The 17,459-nt window shown below is 48.2% G+C and overlaps 3 protein-coding genes across 3 annotated transcripts; all 3 read right to left on the bottom strand.

Annotated features, from left to right (window-relative positions):
- Positions 1-2,395: 2,395 nt before the first annotated feature.
- LOC124671767 (UPF0481 protein At3g47200-like) lies at positions 2,396-3,804 on the bottom strand. Its single transcript, XM_047208098.1, has 2 exons — positions 3,214-3,804; positions 2,396-3,121 (listed from the first exon to the last, which is right to left on the bottom strand). The coding sequence occupies exons 1-2, from the start codon at positions 3,802-3,804 to the stop codon at positions 2,396-2,398; spliced, it is 1,317 nt and encodes a 438-aa protein (XP_047064054.1).
- Positions 3,805-5,314: 1,510 nt separating this feature from the next.
- LOC124676894 lies at positions 5,315-8,794 on the bottom strand. Its single transcript, XM_047212908.1, has 5 exons — positions 8,323-8,794; positions 6,617-6,674; positions 6,414-6,497; positions 6,190-6,331; positions 5,315-5,897 (listed from the first exon to the last, which is right to left on the bottom strand). Exons 1-5 carry the CDS (start codon positions 8,792-8,794, stop codon positions 5,502-5,504), a joined length of 1,152 nt encoding a protein of 383 aa, XP_047068864.1. The 3' UTR covers positions 5,315-5,501.
- Positions 8,795-11,862: 3,068 nt separating this feature from the next.
- LOC124676465 (magnesium transporter MRS2-C-like) lies at positions 11,863-15,988 on the bottom strand. Its single transcript, XM_047212519.1, has 5 exons — positions 15,434-15,988; positions 13,820-13,948; positions 13,371-13,724; positions 13,221-13,268; positions 11,863-12,332 (listed from the first exon to the last, which is right to left on the bottom strand). Exons 1-5 carry the CDS (start codon positions 15,971-15,973, stop codon positions 12,099-12,101), a joined length of 1,305 nt encoding a protein of 434 aa, XP_047068475.1. The 5' UTR covers positions 15,974-15,988; the 3' UTR covers positions 11,863-12,098.
- Between the last annotated feature and the right edge of the window lie 1,471 nt (positions 15,989-17,459).

A 17,459-nucleotide genomic window follows, 5' to 3' on the forward strand; every position in this document is an offset into this window, starting at 1 on the left:
GGATATCAAGGACTTCAAGGACGCCATGCGCAAGTTGGAGAGCCGCGTTCAGAAGGCCGCGCAGGTGTTCAAGCAGGCCATCGAGAAGGCCGCCAAAATGGCTGCCGCTGCCGACGCCAACGAGGCCCTCGACGCCGCCGCCAAGCAGGAGGAAGAGCAGCGAGTGTGGAAATCTCGAGCCACTGGACATGGAGAAGAGTTCCGATCAGGAGTAGACCAGCATCTTGACACCTCGCAATCTCAATCGGTTTTGTGCTACCCATCATTAACACCGACTTGTTTTAACTCTTGTTCTATTGCATCGTTCATTCTGTTCATTTTAAACATAAGGCACAAAGTGCCCAGCTTTAAATTAATAAAGCCCAAGCGGCTGATGATACAAGAATGCTGAGAACAGCTTACAACATCCAAAACTACAGCAAACACAAACACAAGAAACCCAGCTGAAGTCCTCGATGTCCTCAAGCGAGAACGAAGCACCCGTGAGCGACGGAGGTGAAGCGAGGTAGAAGCATCGAAAGCGAAGCAGCGGAGACCCGCTTGCCCCTGATCTATCTGTCGTCTGTCAGTACTCCTCCATTGCCGGAGAGGGTCCCTACCCCCTCGTCCTGGCTCGAAAGGACGCCGAACCGCCGGCAATGGAGACACTCCCCTTGAGCAGAGCACAAAGCAGGAACCAAGCCTAAACCTAGGGCAAGAACAGAGCCCCAATACTCGCAGCCCGAGCTCACCTAGCGAAGCCATGCCGCCCGCCAAGGGTTCACCCACGCAGAGCCGAAGCCGCGGACTTGGTCGTTGATGTAGAAGAGCAGTGTCGCGGAGCAGCACCGCCACCACCCAACTGCACGAAGGCAGCAACCGCACACCCCGAAGGTCCCAAAAGCAGCGCCTCCAAGGAGGACACGACGCTCATGGCGCCGCCGCCGCCCAACAAAGTTAGGATTTTCACCCCGGGAGCACAACAGGGGTGGGGTGAAGGGAAGGGAGTACCTCGACGACGCCACCAAGGAGGAAAGCGGCGCCACTCGGGCGTCGCCGCCGTCGCAGCCGAGACCGGCACAGGGATTTCTCCCGGACTCTACTTCCGACCACCAGCACCACCTCCAGCCATGGAACCGGCGGCACAAGGCCCACGAGTTCCAGATCCAGCGTGGTGGGAAGCGCCTAAGAGCAGTTGAGAGGATACTTCAGATCTGGCGCCGCCAGCCACCGGAGCAGCCCCGCGCCACGACCGCCGTCCGCCGGAACCTCGCCGCCCACGCGGCCGAGATACCGGACCGCATCCGCGCCCACCGCTCGCCGTCGAAGCCGGTGGCGCCTCACCGAGCAAGGCCGCCGCCTCGCAGTCCCGAGCCCCCACCGAGGGAGCCGCCGGACCAGCCTCGCCGCGCCATCCGCCGAGCCGGAGGCCGGCCGTTGGAGAGGAGAGCCCGTCGCGCCGCCTCCAAGGTCATGGCGAGCCCGCCGCGGAGATCCTCCACCTAGCCACCGCGGGGGGAGCCGAGAGCTCAGATCCCCACCGCCCCCTTCACCGGCGTTGCGGGCTTAGCCCGGCAGCGCCTCTGGGAGCGGCGGAGACGGGAGAGAGGAGGGGAGGGGGGCGGCGGCGGCGCGCTTTAGGGTTTCGCCTCCCCGGTCGCCAGGAGGGGGCGACGCGAGGAGGAGAAACAGGTTACAGGCTCTCAGGATGCATATTGGTCATGGAGTAGATGACTGTAATTTTCTGGCACTATGTGCTTCAGTTTTCCTTTGTGTTATCGCCCTATTTCCTGGAACATACTCAAGGTATTACTATCTCAGTAAGATTGATCATTATCAGTTTAATTTGTGGTGCGCTGTACTGGAGATTACGATTTTTTTCTTTCAGATTTGCCATTGAATGGTCTACTTGTTGGCTGCCTCTCTTTTCTCTTTGCTTACCAGTCTTATTTACAGTACAGCAATATATGTGTACAGTAGTATGTTCTATTTGTTATGTCAACAGTTTCTGTCACTATGTCTTTCAGAAGTAGGCCGTGGGTTGCAGATCGACTAGTCAGAAATTGTTTGAATTGATCTACTGAGTAGAAGGATTTTTTTTCTTTTTCTTTGGAAGATCATATCTGCTTATCGTTAGTAATCTGCCTGGCAAGGGTTTTTTTTTGTTTGAAGTACGAGCTAATTTCTTGAAAGCAAGATCTTTCTAGTTGAGTTCTTTTACTCCCTCCGTTCCATGAAGGTTGTTTTCTGAGAATACATCTAAATTTTGATAAATCTCAAAAAACCATTTGGGATGGAAGTACTATGTTTTCAAAATAAAAATCACATAAGGAGTCTGATGAAGTAAACTTAAAAGCGCAAATTTTTCATCAAAGCAACACGAGTGATAATATCAATCATAAGTCACAAAGGTACGTTAGTCCTTTTTGCGATAGAAAGATAGGACGGCGTACAAGGTCTGCACGATGCTGAGCATGAGGAGGAGAGTGCCGGCGAAGAGCGAGATGGCCTTCCAAGGGGTGTGGAAGTAGGTGTTGACGAACTGCGTGAACCAGTAGGTGAGTCCCCGACAGGGATTGTTCCAAATGTACATGTACACCTGCTGGTACAAGTGGCCGATGGCGCTGCCCCGCACGACCACGAAGTCGGTGGCGAGCCGCTTGAACATGCCCACGACCGCCTCGTCCTCGTGGAGTATGTTCTCGATGACCCCCTCGGAGCACAGGAGCTTCACGTCCTGGGCTGACAGGAGGATGCTGCCCAGGAACTGAACGAACTCCGTCACGTCATTCCCGGCGTCGGCGTGGAGCCGCTCGAACGCCATCATGTTGAGAAAAAAGTACTCGCTGCTGTCGTCCATAACAAACCGAGGCATGGTCAGCACGCCATTCTGAAAGCTAATGCAACGTGGGCTGATCGTACTGCCCGCCTTGAAACTGATCCCGGCGTGGTAGAGCTCAAACGCCGACGGGATGCTGTACCCCTGGCCCTGTGTGATCGAAGTTAACTGGTCCTGGCCGGAGAGGAAGCTCCGCCGGATAACATCGAGGGGGTGGAGCGCCAGCCCGATGCCCGGCGGAAGCGGCTGCAACATCGTGGACAGAAACTCCAGCACCATTCGGTTGATGGCGAATTCGTCGGTCTGGGCAGATATCCAAGCATTAATCCGATCGATGGTTAGTTAACTAGAGAAATGCGCCGCGATGGCAATTCGAATATGCATGCAACGCTTACCAAATTAGTATTGACATTCTCCAGGGCCATGATCTTCTGTAGCAGGAGGAGCGGCAGCTGGTTCTCCATGATGACCATGTCCAGCCTGATGTGTGGAACTGTGTACAGAAGGCCATGCATGCTGAAGACTGGATCCTTGGGAGCGTAGTCCCCGACGTGCTCCCCCGCCGCGGCCATCCTCATCACCTCGAGCAGGAAGCACCCGTCGGTGACCATCACCTGCAAGAAGCGGCTTCTGTTGCCTGGTCCGCGCCACTCGTCGCCGAGATCCGCGTACGCGCCCTCCAGCTTCTCCGCGACCTCCTCCACGCCGGCGACGAACTGCCTGGCCGTCTTACCGGAGCGCCGTACAACGTGCCGGAGCGCGCGGCGCTTGTGCACCTCCATGGGCAGCAGGTCGGGGTCGCCATGGTGGTAGGGGCCCAGCGACAATGTGCGCGGCTTGTAGGCGCCGGCGCCGAGGATCTTCATGCGCGCCGGCACCAGGTAGATGCTCTGAGCCATCCACTTTGCCCCTTCCGCCTCTGGCTGGGAGTCGACGAGAGTCTTCTCCACGTCCACGACCCATGCTTCCACGGTCTCATCCGCCATTCCGGCTTCCGTTTCGACTGGAGAATTATGTGCCTACTCTTCTTCAGATCGATGTCGCGTCCTCTACGTGTACTGAAACCACGGCTAGTGACCGATGTGACTAAATGGATACGGATGGATCAACTTTCTAAGTAGCAAAGCTCACATGATTACTGTATGATAAGAGTTAACAATGGCTGAAGAAAGCTAGATAAGAATGGTGGAGTGATGGAGCTGGGAGGTATCTTTACCATCTTTTATTTTCTATATTGGCAGAGGCGGATATAGTTGCCTCTTTTCCTCTTTATTTGCTTTTCTTGATGGTTTAGGCCACTGTATGTTTGCTTCTCCTTTATCGAAAGATAAAGCTTTTGCCTCGTTTTAAACAAAAATTGTCAAAGGCAACGAATCCCCAAGCTAACAAATTTAACAATGGTAGAATCGACAGGTAGAAAAGAACGATGGAGATAGAGCTGGCCAGCTGGGAGGTGTATCTTTACCGTGTTCTACTTTCTATGAAGAGAGGCAACGAATCTCCAAGCCAACAAATTACGATGGAGTACGAGAGGCTTGCATCGCATCGACAGGCAAAGTTAAGCTTTATCCTAATATAAATTCATCTTACATGAATCACATCCTCGTGTTACATGAGCCACAATTTTGTATTTAAAGAATATAAGTATCTGGGAGAATTCTGGTTTTTACCCCCGAGTTACACTCTTCTGACGCTAATTACCCTATTTACTAAATTTTCACCCGAATTACTCCATTTAGCAAAACTTTTACCGAGTTTTACCCATTTTAAGATATTAAGAGAGATCTGACATTTTTTTTTCATGAATAGAAACACTCCAGCACTTTCACTATTACATCGGTACAAACATCAATAAAGTTAAGGGTTTCCACTTTGTTGTCACAGCAACATTTGCAGATTCGGAAGTGTAAAAATCACAAAACACCATAGTAATCAGAACTCCGAACAATTGAGGGCATACCTTGGTTTCCAGCAAAAAAAGAATGGGGCAAGCCAATAGTCCACCTCGTGGATCGAGTTCCAGGCTCTGTTGTGATTGTTGAACTGTGCCATGCTGAATATATTGTTATCCGCTATGGAAAAAACATACTCCCTCACTAATGTAAGAACTTTTACATATATTAAAATGGATTAGGATGAGTGAACCTACAAACCAAAATGTGCCTAGATACATGTACTTACGAAAGAAGGTAAAGGTCTTACATTAGTAAACCGAGGGGGTATAATAAATCTCACGCAAGAAAAACCTGGGCCTTTTCCTCTCACAGTTGTTCCCCTGGGCAACCTATGGCAAACCTTTTACAGAACTACGTCTTGCTCGTTGCTCAGTTCCAGGTGGTAGAGAGGAACATGGATATTATTTTTCATTTTCCAGGTGAACAACATAGGCATTCTGACCGAGGTGCTACTACATGTTTCCGCTTATTCAGGGAGCTGCCTGCCAAAAAAGATGAAGAGGTGCTAGAGGAATCTCCTTGCTCACGGAATCACAGCTACTGAGCTCAACGGGCCAACCTGAAAAGCCAGCTCCACTACAGATTCTGGGAAACAAATGCATCTGTATCACAAAGAATATACATCATTACATGCTGTCGTTCAATCGTCTTGACAAGCAGAGAAACTAAACTACGATACGCAAAATACACACACTTATACATTGCTCGAACTTCCTTCCTAACCGCCGCTACGAGATGCTGAGTTCATCTATAGTTCTGGAAAGCTCGGCATCAGTGGCAAGCCCGTTGGTCCCATTCATCTGTTCTGTGGCATGGTCGCCACCACCTGAATTTGCTTCAGTGCCTGATCCGGTAAGCTTAGCACTAGCTGCAGTTGTGGCGCATTCAGCAAACCGGTAGCAAGAGACGAGGTGGTCATTTGTCATGCCAGTGACTTGCATGAAGGTGTACACGACTGTTGGGCCTACACTGCGGAAACCCCTTCTGACCAAATCTTTGCTTATGGCGTCTGCTTTAGATGTCTTTACAGGAACCTGACGGGGATACCTGAATGTACTCAAAATTGGTCTGTGGTTCACAAAGCTCCAACAGTACTTATCAAATGACCCAAACTCCTCTATGATCTGCAATAGTAAGGACATGGTGATAAGAAAACACACAGTTAAAGAATATTTTTGGGCAAAGATCGCATGCAGCTCTTTTTCAGTAAAAGGGGTGCAGGACGCTGGATGTCAAATATCAGTAAGAAAGGTAGAGGTTTATTTTGATATGTGGAGTTACAAAAACTTCAGTAGACTTAAATACAACCATATCATATTTTCATTTGTTCTTAATCCAAAAGCAGAACTTGGATTCAGCAATCGACATTGGCACTACCGTGCCATAGAATTATTATGAGTAAAGGGGCAAGCTAACCTTCAGTATTTGTCGCGCATTCTCAATAACACCGCGCAGTTTCTGTTCAGATAACAAGGAGCTGCTAGGACTTCCCGGTGCAATGATCTTCCTCTCACTTAATTTGGAGACCAGTGCTGGGTCAAAATCCATAAAAACCTCCCTGTGAAGCACACAACCTAAGATGTTAGCAGGGTTGCCAGATGCCAACGTTATCCAAGCATATCAAAAGTATAGAGAACTACCTGAATACAGATCTTTTGTTCAAAATTGTTGGCCATGTAAGCTCAGCTAATGAACCTGAGAGTACCAGCAACTCAAACAACTTCCTGTAATTAACATGTAGTTCATAAGACATTCTTTAAAGAAGGATAAAACACCATGTTTTACAAAGAGTCCCATGTGCGTAAACAAAGTAGTAGCTTTATCAATGTTCATATTTGCATACTTGTCATCATGAACTGGAACTCCCCACTCTTCATCATGGAATGCAACATAACATGGATCTGCAATTGCAAGTGAATATGATTAAATTGTGAACGCAATAAATATAACAGTAAGATTTTGAAAGGTACGACTGCGGCATGGATCATACAAAGCAAATGAAGCACCATGGATAATAAGATAGGAAAATTTGTACGTACGAGGGAGTCTCAAAATAAACACCAGATTACTGGTACAAGCAGTTTGCTCTCATTGCACCAAATATGCACTTTAAATCAAAATAAGAAAAAAGAAAGATATCCAGCTATGCGAAAACTGAAAACACTAATGAATGTAATCCTACACTGTGCTAGGAATATAAGTTCATGTCCCCCAAATTTAGGATAGTCCTGCACTGGATTTCTGTTGCAGCTTTGCACTATCACTGTTGAAGGGATGACTCACGTGAGAAGATAAAACTGTTATTACATATTACAAGGCCCTTAGCAGTGAAAACAACATTATTGGAGCAAAAAGAGGCAGGAAATAAAAGGATCAAGTCCTGTATACTTTAATATCAAGCTGATGACCAGGCAAGCATGTGAAAAGTGATTCCTCAAACTTGCATTCCAATTTTGGAAATCTGTAAAGATTCTAGTAACTACTTCAAATTAGTTTACAGGTTCGTGAAGGTTTCAGTAAAAATCATCCATATTTGTGATCAGTGAAATTTGTTGAATTAGGATCTGTACATCGCTATTGGAAAACAACAGGAGTAGCCCACATGCATCATACTATGCAATATAATGCTAGCAATTATACACAAAATTCATGGGCATTCAAAGCAAATTTCTTTGGATAGGTCACACAACTAGTCACATAAAAACGGAGAAAGTTCCTAGCTTGCTAAGAAGGTAACTACCAGTTTCTCATTTTCACCTACTTTTTTTCAATAAGATTAGCAATAGGCCTATATGTAGAGCATGACAGATACTGCTCCTACATGTTCTTGAAAAAAAAAACTGCTAGCCGACAAAACATTGTTTGACATTTGTAAGATAACGACCATGCTTATCATCTTACATAATATCCATGTATATGTTGTTTCAGTAAGTAGAACTAGAAAATACCCTTCACTAAATAACCACTGTGTGAAGCTTTTCCAGAGTAAAGCTCCTGTGTGATTAAGACCACTACGGCATGATTCTGCGGTTTCCTAGTCACATCTAGTAATACCTAATTTTTGCATACAACTCAGTAGTGTTTTTTACACACATCCACACCAAATCCATTTGACACATTAAACTAAACAAGAACACTAATGCACTGAGTAACTTCTAATGGCAGAATGGCAGGCTTCTTTCAATGTAGCTCCTTATGGTTATGGTGATAGCTTACTAACTACTTTAATCATAAAATTTCTTACTAACTGCAACATCTCTTCGTAACATTTGGAATCTCTTGGTAACATTTGGAATCTTAAAGATCAGAGAACCCTGAAATGCTTCAACCATAAATGAATGATAAAATCCTGGTCCCAGGTTCGCATCATTTAGGATCTAGCATTTTAAACTCAAGAAAAATATAGTAGTTTTGATCTGCATTTTGGATCTGATGCGGATTGCCTCCTCATCCTACAACAAAACCACTACTGCAGTGCTAAAAACGACTGGGCTAAACGAAATATAGGTTTATATGTTCAACGGAGCAGTGGTTCAAGAAAAGACGCACCAGTATTAGCCGTCACCCAGGCGCACCTCCTCTTGAGGCCAGAAGCGCAACCCGGAGAAGCGGATCCAGCCTCCCTTTCCAGCATGGCAGCGAGCTTATGGTCAGTCTGAGGGACGGCCTTCTTCCTCCTCGGCCCGGACACCGGCCTCCCGATCCGCCCCGTGGACGCGCGGCTGCAGAAGGAGTCCGTGGACGCGTCCGACGAGCAGGACGCGTCGAGAGAGAAGCCCGAGCGCAGCAGCAGCTCCTGACGGCGCATCCCCGCCGGCACGCTGAGGGACGGCAGCAACGTGGGGCCCGCAGCCGGCTTCTTCTCCTCCAACGCTGTTGCCGCATCCCTGCCGGGCCTCGGCGACGCCTTCCGGCCCCGGGTGGCGGACACGGACCTGGTCCTGCTCCCCGCGGACCTCGGCTCGGAGTCTCCGCCGCCGGACGCCGGCGACAGCCGCCCCCTTGAGCTGGACCCGGACATTGCGACCGAATCAGCAAATCCTCCCCCCAAAACCCCTCCTCCTCGCCTTCACGAGCCTAGCAGGAAACCAAATCGACGAGGCGCCGCTCGGGGAACGCCAAACCAAGCACCGGGCCGCGGGTACCCCGCCGCATTCCAGACGATCCCCGGCCCCCTCTCCGCAAATCCGCGAGCAAAACCCTAGCAATCGACGCCCAACCTCCGCGGCATTGCGCGCAGCGGGCTCGCGGGCCTCGATCTAGACCCCGGAAACGCCCAAAACCCCCGCCGCGAGCTCCCGGAGACGAAACCGGAAGCTGAATTCCAGAACCTCGGAAGCAGCGGCGGCAGGCGAGGAAATAGGCTCCCGCGAGGCCCGATTCGGGTGACTCCCGAGCAGCGAGCAGCGAGCAGCACAACCCTCCTCCAGGGCGACGGCGACGGCGACGGCGACGCGGCGCGCGAGCAGCCGAGAAGGAACCCTAGGTAGGGGCAATGGAGGAGGTGGAGGCGGAGGGGGAGGAGGCGGAGTGAGGTGTCCGGAGCAGTAGCGGCAGCAGCTCGAAATTTACTGCCGCTGGTATTGGTTGGTGGTGCCTCGTAGTGTTTAGCAGTAGATTTGTGTTAGCGAGGTGTTTTGGTCCTCACGGTCTTGACTTGTAGTCGCGTGAAGAGCTAGCTGGATCTAGTGTAGATATACTCCGTAGATGATAGTGCCAACTTGAAGTTTACTGTGAATTGTGTCCCCCTTGCTTCGAGAGATGCTGCATTGCTCCTTTGTCGGACACGACAATACGATGATTCGGCGGTTTATACGCAAGGTTGCCGTGTTATTTTGTTTTTACAATGCGAACCTGGTATGCATTAATTGATGCAGAGACCCGTCTACTGTTTTTAAAGAAAAAGAAGCATGCATAGACGTGTATGTAATCGTGGACCACATGAGCTAGTCGGAGCGACACTCTCTGCGTTACCCATTTTCGCCATAATGTCCCTAGGCATCCCGGTCAAATTGAGATTATCATAAGAAGAAGCTTCCGCTCAGAAGGATGTGAAGGGTGGCCACTGCTTAGTGGCATGGAACAAAGTGTGCGTCCTCAATGAATGGGGTGGCCTTGGCATTCCTAATCTTCGGATGATGAACATAGCTCTGAGAACTAGATGGTTGTGACTTCAGCGAGTTGACGACTATAAGTCGTGGAAGGAGCTTAACATCCAGGTGCCCCAAATGGTGAGGAAACTTTTCAAAGGGGTGACCTACTCAGTGATGGGGCAGGGCGTCCACCTTCTTTTGGACGAATCGATGGATCCCAGATGGACGGCTATGCGACATAGCGCGAAACCTGCTTGCGGCAAGCGTGCTATCAAGCAACGCAGGGTCCACGAGGGCCTAGCTGGTGGTTGGTTGGACGACCTTCCTCTGGATTTAGGTGTGCCTGCGATCAGAGAGTTGTTCGAGGTGGTCGATCGTCTGGTAGACATTACCCTTACCAAGGGTGTGGAAGAAGCCTTTCGCTGGGGTTGGGAGAAGGATTACTCCTACTCCACCCGTTCGTATTATCGAGAGATGTTTGGTGCCAGGGTTGAGATGGCGGGTGCATTACAAATTTGGCGATCGCGACCGCCGAACTGCAGGGTGTTCCTTTGGCTTGCAGCAAGGAACAGATGAGCAGAGCAGGCGTGGTCTTCCTCACTCGGCGGCATACCCTTTCTGTGATCACAGATGGGTGAGTCCTTAGAGGCTGCATCTTGGCATGCGAGCTTGGGCAACCGATCTACGTTGATGGGGCAAGCTACACTGGATACAGCAACTGGACACCAGGCTTGTCTGATGGTTGCAAGAGAAGCGTAGAGGGCCGGGAGCAGATCGCGACTTCGTGTGACACTCATCTGTTGGTGTCTATAGTGTCATCGGAATGACGTGGTCTTCGAGGGTGTGACCCCCTCCAAAGTTGCGGTGATTTCGAGGATCTCCGACGATGCCGAGTTGTGGCGAGCTGCTGGGTTTTTTAGAGGCGTTCTCGCTCCACTGGATAAGTGGAGATGCCGAGTTCCGTAGTGTTTACGTGTTGCCTTTCTATGAGGTAGCGCGGAATTGCGTTTCTTTGGCGCCTGTGCTATAAACATGTTGTACAACGGCCTTTTGGCATTTATTCTATGAAATGGCACTTTTTTCCATGACGTGTCCATGAAAAAAAAATGTATGTAAATGCATTGTTTGCTTGGAGTTGAAATTTGTGTTAATCATTGGCCACATTTTTTTGACGGGCAATTATATTTTCTATGATTTCTTTACATGAGTGTATGTTTTGCTAAAATAAACAGACCAAAAGTTCTTTACGTGAGTAGTAAAATTGATGTTTCATAAATAAGTGTATCACAGCCTAGGGCACGTTCAAATAAACATAATTTGTAGATGAATAATTATTTTGCTACGAATTTTCAGGGTGTTCTTCAATGTTTGTGCATGAATTGTAGTTCTGACATGAGAGGCCTGAATCCTGATCAGCGTACAATCAATCAACTGTTTACTGAGAGAGCGTACAATGATTAGGCCATGTGATCCGATCCAATGGCTTGCATTCGGAGGCCCTTTGTAATCAGACAATCACACAGTCAGGTACTTGTCCTCGTCACCACCAACACGACCGGCAGTAACTGAGCAACACCACCACGATCGATCGAGAGCGAAAACTTTTTTTTTTTTGAACAGAGAGCGAAAACTTGGACCGAATGAAGAGGTCCATTCCTTCCACGCCACAAACTTGGACCGTAGCAATCAAACACATAGGCACATCACCAACATTACGGCCGCAGCTGCTGCTGCACGCTGGTCCCGTGCCAGGTTTACGGTTGAAAATGTGGCGTGCGTTTCGTTCTGCTTGCTGGATGTACATGTGACGTGCTGCTAACTAAACAGTAGCGTACTACCTAGCCCCTAGGCAGCATGTACCGCCGTATAAGACGAGGCAAACCTGGAGAGAGTACTTGACTGATCACGCCGGTAATACTCTACTGCTTTCATCTTTTTCTCTTTTGGGGGAACAGTGCCGCACACCTAACACGAACAGCAACAAACACGCTGCATCACACCATCCAGCCGTGCGACGCTAACCGATCGCAACTGAAAGCTTCAAAAAGTGACATCACGTGTACATTGTGCGGCCCACCCAGCCCCAGCCGAGTGTAACCTGATGTCTTTCTTCACCAGAAGAGACAGAGAAAACTGTATGTACAATTGCATACCTGCAAGGCTGAAAAAATCGGCGAATTTCCAAATGCTACTAGTATACAGGGTGCAGCAGAAGGTTTGCCGTGAATCCGTCTACAAGGGGAAGAACCTTCTCTTCTTGAAGTACCACAGGAGACAGGCGAATATGACCGCGCCAGCGACACCTGTTATGATGAGCGTCCACTCAAAAGCATGCGGCAACTTGAGCACATCCATCTGCTCAAAGTTCATGCCGAAGACTCCCGAGACGACCCCGAAGATGGCCACCACAAATGTAGCGGTGGTCAGCAGCAGCTCGAACTGGATCAGTTGGTTCCGCACGTTATCCTGCAAAAACAGCATCACACGTAAGAAAAGATGCTAGTTAAACACGCGATAGAAAAAACATCCAGAAATCTAGTTTACCCTGGCATCCATGATAATATGAATGCATCCAACATATAGAAAAAGTATGACAGACGTGATGTCTGTAATAAGTTGACCATCACCAGCTAATCATATTATGACAAACACAGAGTCACATGCTCCCAAAGAAAGTTACTGCTTGGCTCCACATTTGTGATAATGACAAAATGAAGATAACCATTTTGCTTTATTCTTTCACAAAATCCCTTTAACCAATTTGTTTTGTATAAAGGTAACTGAAATTTCTATCTCATCAATGTTCTTAATAACTAGTAGTCCCATCATGGGCATTATCCTATCAGTGACTATATGAGAACAGCTACTGTTTGTTAAATTTCAGAACCAAAAGATTGGTTAATTAAAAAACAAAAGCTAAATACTCCTACATGATAAATGAATAAGGCCAAGTGGAAGTTTTTAGTTCAAGGCTAACACATTAACTTGTGTTAGTTATCAGCCATTTGTGGTGTACTTTTTACATGTCTACCTTACCAATATGATAATACTGTCAATCAAGTTGTTCTCTAGCATTTCCACGTTAGCTTATCATTTCCTTATGAGTAGAGACAGGCCATTTTTTGTTTAGTCTGTCAAACTGAATTTCTGTATGAGCTTTAACAACTTACTGTAGTTCAAAAAGAAGCTAAAATGCATATGACAGTAAGCTATAATCTAAAAAGCATATGGTTCTGGTAAATGAAACTTGATTTTAAAAAAATGAAACTTGCAAGATTTGGATGACCAACAATCTTGTTTTGAACTGGGTCCATTACTTGAACTCTGAACAAAGTAGAAATCAGGGGACTATACCAGCTGGATGTTGATGAAATCCTCTGTGTCATCAATATACTCCTTCAGCTGTTTTTTTTAATGTACATAGCAAAATTGTCAGCCAGTGTAACTTAAACGAGAAAGAAAACTGAATAAGAGGACAATGCAACTATAATTCACGCTTCATACCGAAGTTAATTTGTTGAGAGTGTAGTCAATAACCACAAAGTAAGCCTCCAACAACATTTCCAGTTCTTCTATGTTATACTGGCTGCTCTCTGAGCTCTTGAAGCTGTCGTGTCTGCTTCTAGCAAAACTAAATTGCTTCTCAAGTCGCCGAGATGCAGGGGGTGATGAAGCTGGGGAAACTGGAGCAGAAAGGGAAACTTGAGCAGAGAATGATGAGCCAAACACATTATTGCCAATTCCTTGAAGGCCTTGCTCGTCTAACAATGATGCTTCCATCCTCATCTTCTTCTCGGTGAGGTACATTTCAGCCATATCACCATCATCATCCATCAGCTGCTCTATCTCATCTCTGACCTTAATGGTGAAAATTGTACATTTCATAAGACTGAAAATGGATCTTGTGACAACTGTCTAATGAAACAGGAAAAATATAACTGAAGTCCATTTACCTTTTGGACCCTCCTAGTCAATGCAACCAGCTTGCTCTTTAGACGTCGAGCACGCTCCAAGTCAAGGGTACTGATTTTCGCTGTTAACTCGTCTAGCAGTGGATAAGCTTCAGCCTCCAATTCAACAGCCTGAGAAAATTTCCAAGCATTTTAGTTCTCCAATCAGATGCCAAATCATTATGCTAAAAACAGAACATAAACTGTAGAAATTGAACTGCTCAGTACAGGATTTTTCAGGTGAACCAAATGTGTGATTGTGGCTTAATTCTAATTGACAATTGTTGGTGATAGTTAATTCTATTTTTCTGGAAATCAAACAAAGTAGCAGCGGCTGTTTTGTTGTAGGACTAACAATGCCACACAACTGATGCAGTGATGCTACGGCAGTTATCTTTTCAACCGATGCAGTGGGTTCTTTCACCTCATCCTCCCCTTACGTGAGCAAGTCTAGCAAACAAGTAAGATGATGGCCACATTTGTCACATACAACAACAACGATGAGGTGTCCCATATGTTAGTTTGGCATTACCAGTGGTTGCGGCTCGACTTATTGGGTAGTCTAATTAACCAAAATTCAGATTGTGCTATGCAACCTCATTTGACTGTTGTTACATGGCAAACTGAACTTCCTATATACAGATGATCTACTCATCTAGCAGTGGATAAGCTTCAGCCTCTAATTCAACAGCCTGAGAAAATTTGCAAGCATTTTCAGTTCTCTAATCAGATGCCACATCATTATGCTAAAAACAGAACAGAAAGTGGAGAATTAGAACTGCTCACTACAGGATTTTTCAGGTGATAACCAAATGTGTGGTTGTGGCTTAACTTTCTTTGACAATTGTTGGTAATAGTTAATTCTATTTTCTGGAAATCAAAAATACAGCAGCGGCTGTTTGGTTCTAGGACTAACAATGCCACACAACTGATGCTACGTCGGTTATCTTTACCAATAGGTGCAGTGGGCCCCTTTCACCTCCTCCTCCCCTTATGTGAGCAAGTCTAGCAAACAAGTGAGATGGTGGACAGCAAAGTTGGGACAAAACTGTCCATAAGTGGCAATAATATATAACAATAACGATGAGTGTGTCACATATGTTAGTTTGGCATCACCAGTGGTTGTGGCTCGACTTATTGGGTAGTCTAATTTCCTAAAATTCCAATGGTGTTGTGCAACCTCATTTGACTACTATTACATGTCAAACTGAACTTCCTATATACGGGATGATCTACTCCACAGCTTATTTCACCATCTGCTGCCTTCCTGTCACCAATACAATAAGGCCAGGAGGAAATCTATTCTTTCCAGGACAGGACACGGTGTAGATTTGTGGATGTTAAGAACGTCATAGGATATGACTGTTGAGACAATCACAGTGTAAGCAGACGTTAACACTGTTTTGACTAGGGAAGCCCAAATTAACAATTCATAGCAATCATTTAGTTCAATCCTCGCAAAACTCCCGAAGGATCGAAGAGATCAAGCTCACCATGTACTTAACCTGTAGGTCGGCTAGTAGATTACATCATTAGTTGAGACGGGACGACAAGTCAATTTTAGTAGTAGTTTAGAACGCGCTAAGGTCGGTAGACGGGTAGAGTGCGATGTTGCACCTGCGCGTCGAGGAATGAGCATGCGGCTTCGAGCGCAACCTCGAGGGCGATGAACTCGAAGGGCAGGTCGTCGGCGCGGTCGACGAGGCGTCGCTGCAGCTCGTCGACGTACATCCTTACGGCCCCGTCGGCGTCGTGGTCGCGCAGGACGAGCGCCTCGTCTGCGGTGATGATGCAGCGTACCCGCTCGAGGTTGCAGACGACGGCGCGCTCGCGGCCGAGGATGGCGGAGGGGTAGACGAAGAGCGGGTCGAGGAGGCGGAGGTCGCGCGCGGGCAGGTCGAGGCGCCGCATGAGCGCCGGCTTGGCGACCTCCACCGCCTCGGACGCGCCCGTCGCCGCGTCCACCCGCACCCACGAGCGCCGCCCGCCGCCGCGCTTCTTCAGGCCGTGGACGTCGATGGCCACGCCGCCGCCGCCCCCGCCGCCGCCGATGCCGACGCCGACGCCGCCTGGCGCCGCGGGCTTGCCGCGGCGGTGGGGCCCGTTGGCGGCGGCGCGGGGCGGTAGGAGGAGGCGCTGCTTGATGTCTTGGTCCATGGCGGCCGGGATCTGTGGTGGGGGCGGCGTGTCAGTGACGGGCTCTGGCTTGGTGGATGACGAAGGAGGTGGAGTGCGTATGTGGAGAGGAAGGGATCTCCACGGTGGTGGGGGATCGGCGCCGAACATCGCATGATTTCACATGGTGGGCTCGGGTGGGCATGCAGGTGACGTGGCGCCTTCCTTGTCGTTGGATTCAGCAGGTCGCTGGAATCTCCGGTTTTGTTGACGACCTCTCTTGTATGCTCTGCAAACTCTACCTAGAACACAGCGATTTTACCGGCAACAGTACCTACATGTGCCACATGTACAGTCCAATTTGGATCACTATTTTATATTATAACTAGGAAAAAACCCGTGCGTTGCTACGGCACGCTTCCTGATGCTTTGCTTCTCCAATGCCACCGTTACCTGGTGCTTCTTTGGTGCCTCGATCCTGCTACTCAGCTTAGGCATCGGTGATGAAGCATGCGCGCCAACCTTCTACGTCACTTCTGCTCAGTTGACGCTTTGACGATGAAGAACGCGCGGCTGAGGGTGCCCTTGGCCGATTGTATCACTACCAACACCTATTTTGGCCGATCAAGATACACAGCTTTTGCGTCAATAACAAAGCTAATCCAGTTGAAATTCCAACAGAAATTGCTATATTTCAAGATAATTTTTTGATTAAGATAACCTACAAAATAAACATAGAGACCTGATCTCAAAGCATGATAAATTGTCACATCAGTCCTAGTTTGTGATGCCTTTCCTTTCAGCTTCTTGCTACGAATGGATGCACTAAACCAACAAACTTCAGTTGCCGGTGGATCTACTGTAGAATCCTCCACCTACTAATTTTCCGTATTCAGGATACTGCAACTTTGACGTCCATCATATATTCCAAAGCACAAGAAAAATCATTGTACACAAAATTAATACTGGAAAAACCGTTGCGGACGGACACTTGCTCTTGGAACTTTGCAGTGAGGCTACTGGCTACACATCAACCATAAACCTGCGAGAGTCTGGCTGAAGAAAAGCGTCTCCAACGCCGAGACCACGGCGCGCCCCCCGCACCGGGCGACTCGTGCGGAACCCTAGCGCCGCCGCCACTACCTCCTCCGATCTCCCTCCTCCCTGCCGCCGCCGGCGTGCGTGCGGGCAAAGCTCGTGTAGCTCTCGGTGGCGGCAGGTCTCCCTCTCGCGTCGCGCGCGCGGAGGTGGCGCTGGATCTGCGGCGATGACATCGGCCGGGTAAAACCGTCTAAAAAACAGTTGGACGAAAATTTTGGCAGAAACCTTAGCTCCTTTATTATTAGGTATAGATAGGACAATACCCGTGCTTCGCTACGGTCCTACGGACACCTTCTGCTAGACCACGGCGAGTTTCTTTTCTAAAAAAATATTTTGTAAAAGGATTAGGAGAAATAAAACAAAAAGAAATAGGCTTGTTAGTGTGCGTTGTGAGAGAGAGCAGCCCACCAATTGACCAGACCTAGCT

This window comes from Lolium rigidum, chromosome 7 (assembly GCF_022539505.1).
Source record: "Lolium rigidum isolate FL_2022 chromosome 7, APGP_CSIRO_Lrig_0.1, whole genome shotgun sequence".
NCBI classification, from domain to species: domain Eukaryota; kingdom Viridiplantae; phylum Streptophyta; class Magnoliopsida; order Poales; family Poaceae; genus Lolium; species Lolium rigidum.

Coding starts and splice junctions, on each gene's coding strand:
- LOC124671767 (XM_047208098.1), bottom strand. CDS start 3,804: ATGGCGGATGAGACCGTGGAAGCATGGGTCGTGGACGTGGAGAAGACT. Junction 3,122..3,213: donor AGAATGTCAATACTAATTTG/GTAAGCGTTGCA, acceptor ATATCTGCCCAG/ACCGACGAATTCGCCATCAA.
- LOC124676894 (XM_047212908.1), bottom strand. CDS start 8,794: ATGTCCGGGTCCAGCTCAAGGGGGCGGCTGTCGCCGGCGTCCGGCGGC. Junction 6,675..8,322: donor CTGGGTGACGGCTAATACTG/GTGCGTCTTTTC, acceptor TTGCAATTGCAG/ATCCATGTTATGTTGCATTC. Junction 5,898..6,189: donor ATGCGCGACAAATACTGAAG/GTTAGCTTGCCC, acceptor TTACTATTGCAG/ATCATAGAGGAGTTTGGGTC.
- LOC124676465 (XM_047212519.1), bottom strand. CDS start 15,973: ATGGACCAAGACATCAAGCAGCGCCTCCTCCTACCGCCCCGCGCCGCC. Junction 13,949..15,433: donor GCTCATTCCTCGACGCGCAG/GTGCAACATCGC, acceptor AAATTTTCTCAG/GCTGTTGAATTGGAGGCTGA. Junction 13,269..13,370: donor CTCTCAACAAATTAACTTCG/GTATGAAGCGTG, acceptor TAAAAAAAACAG/CTGAAGGAGTATATTGATGA.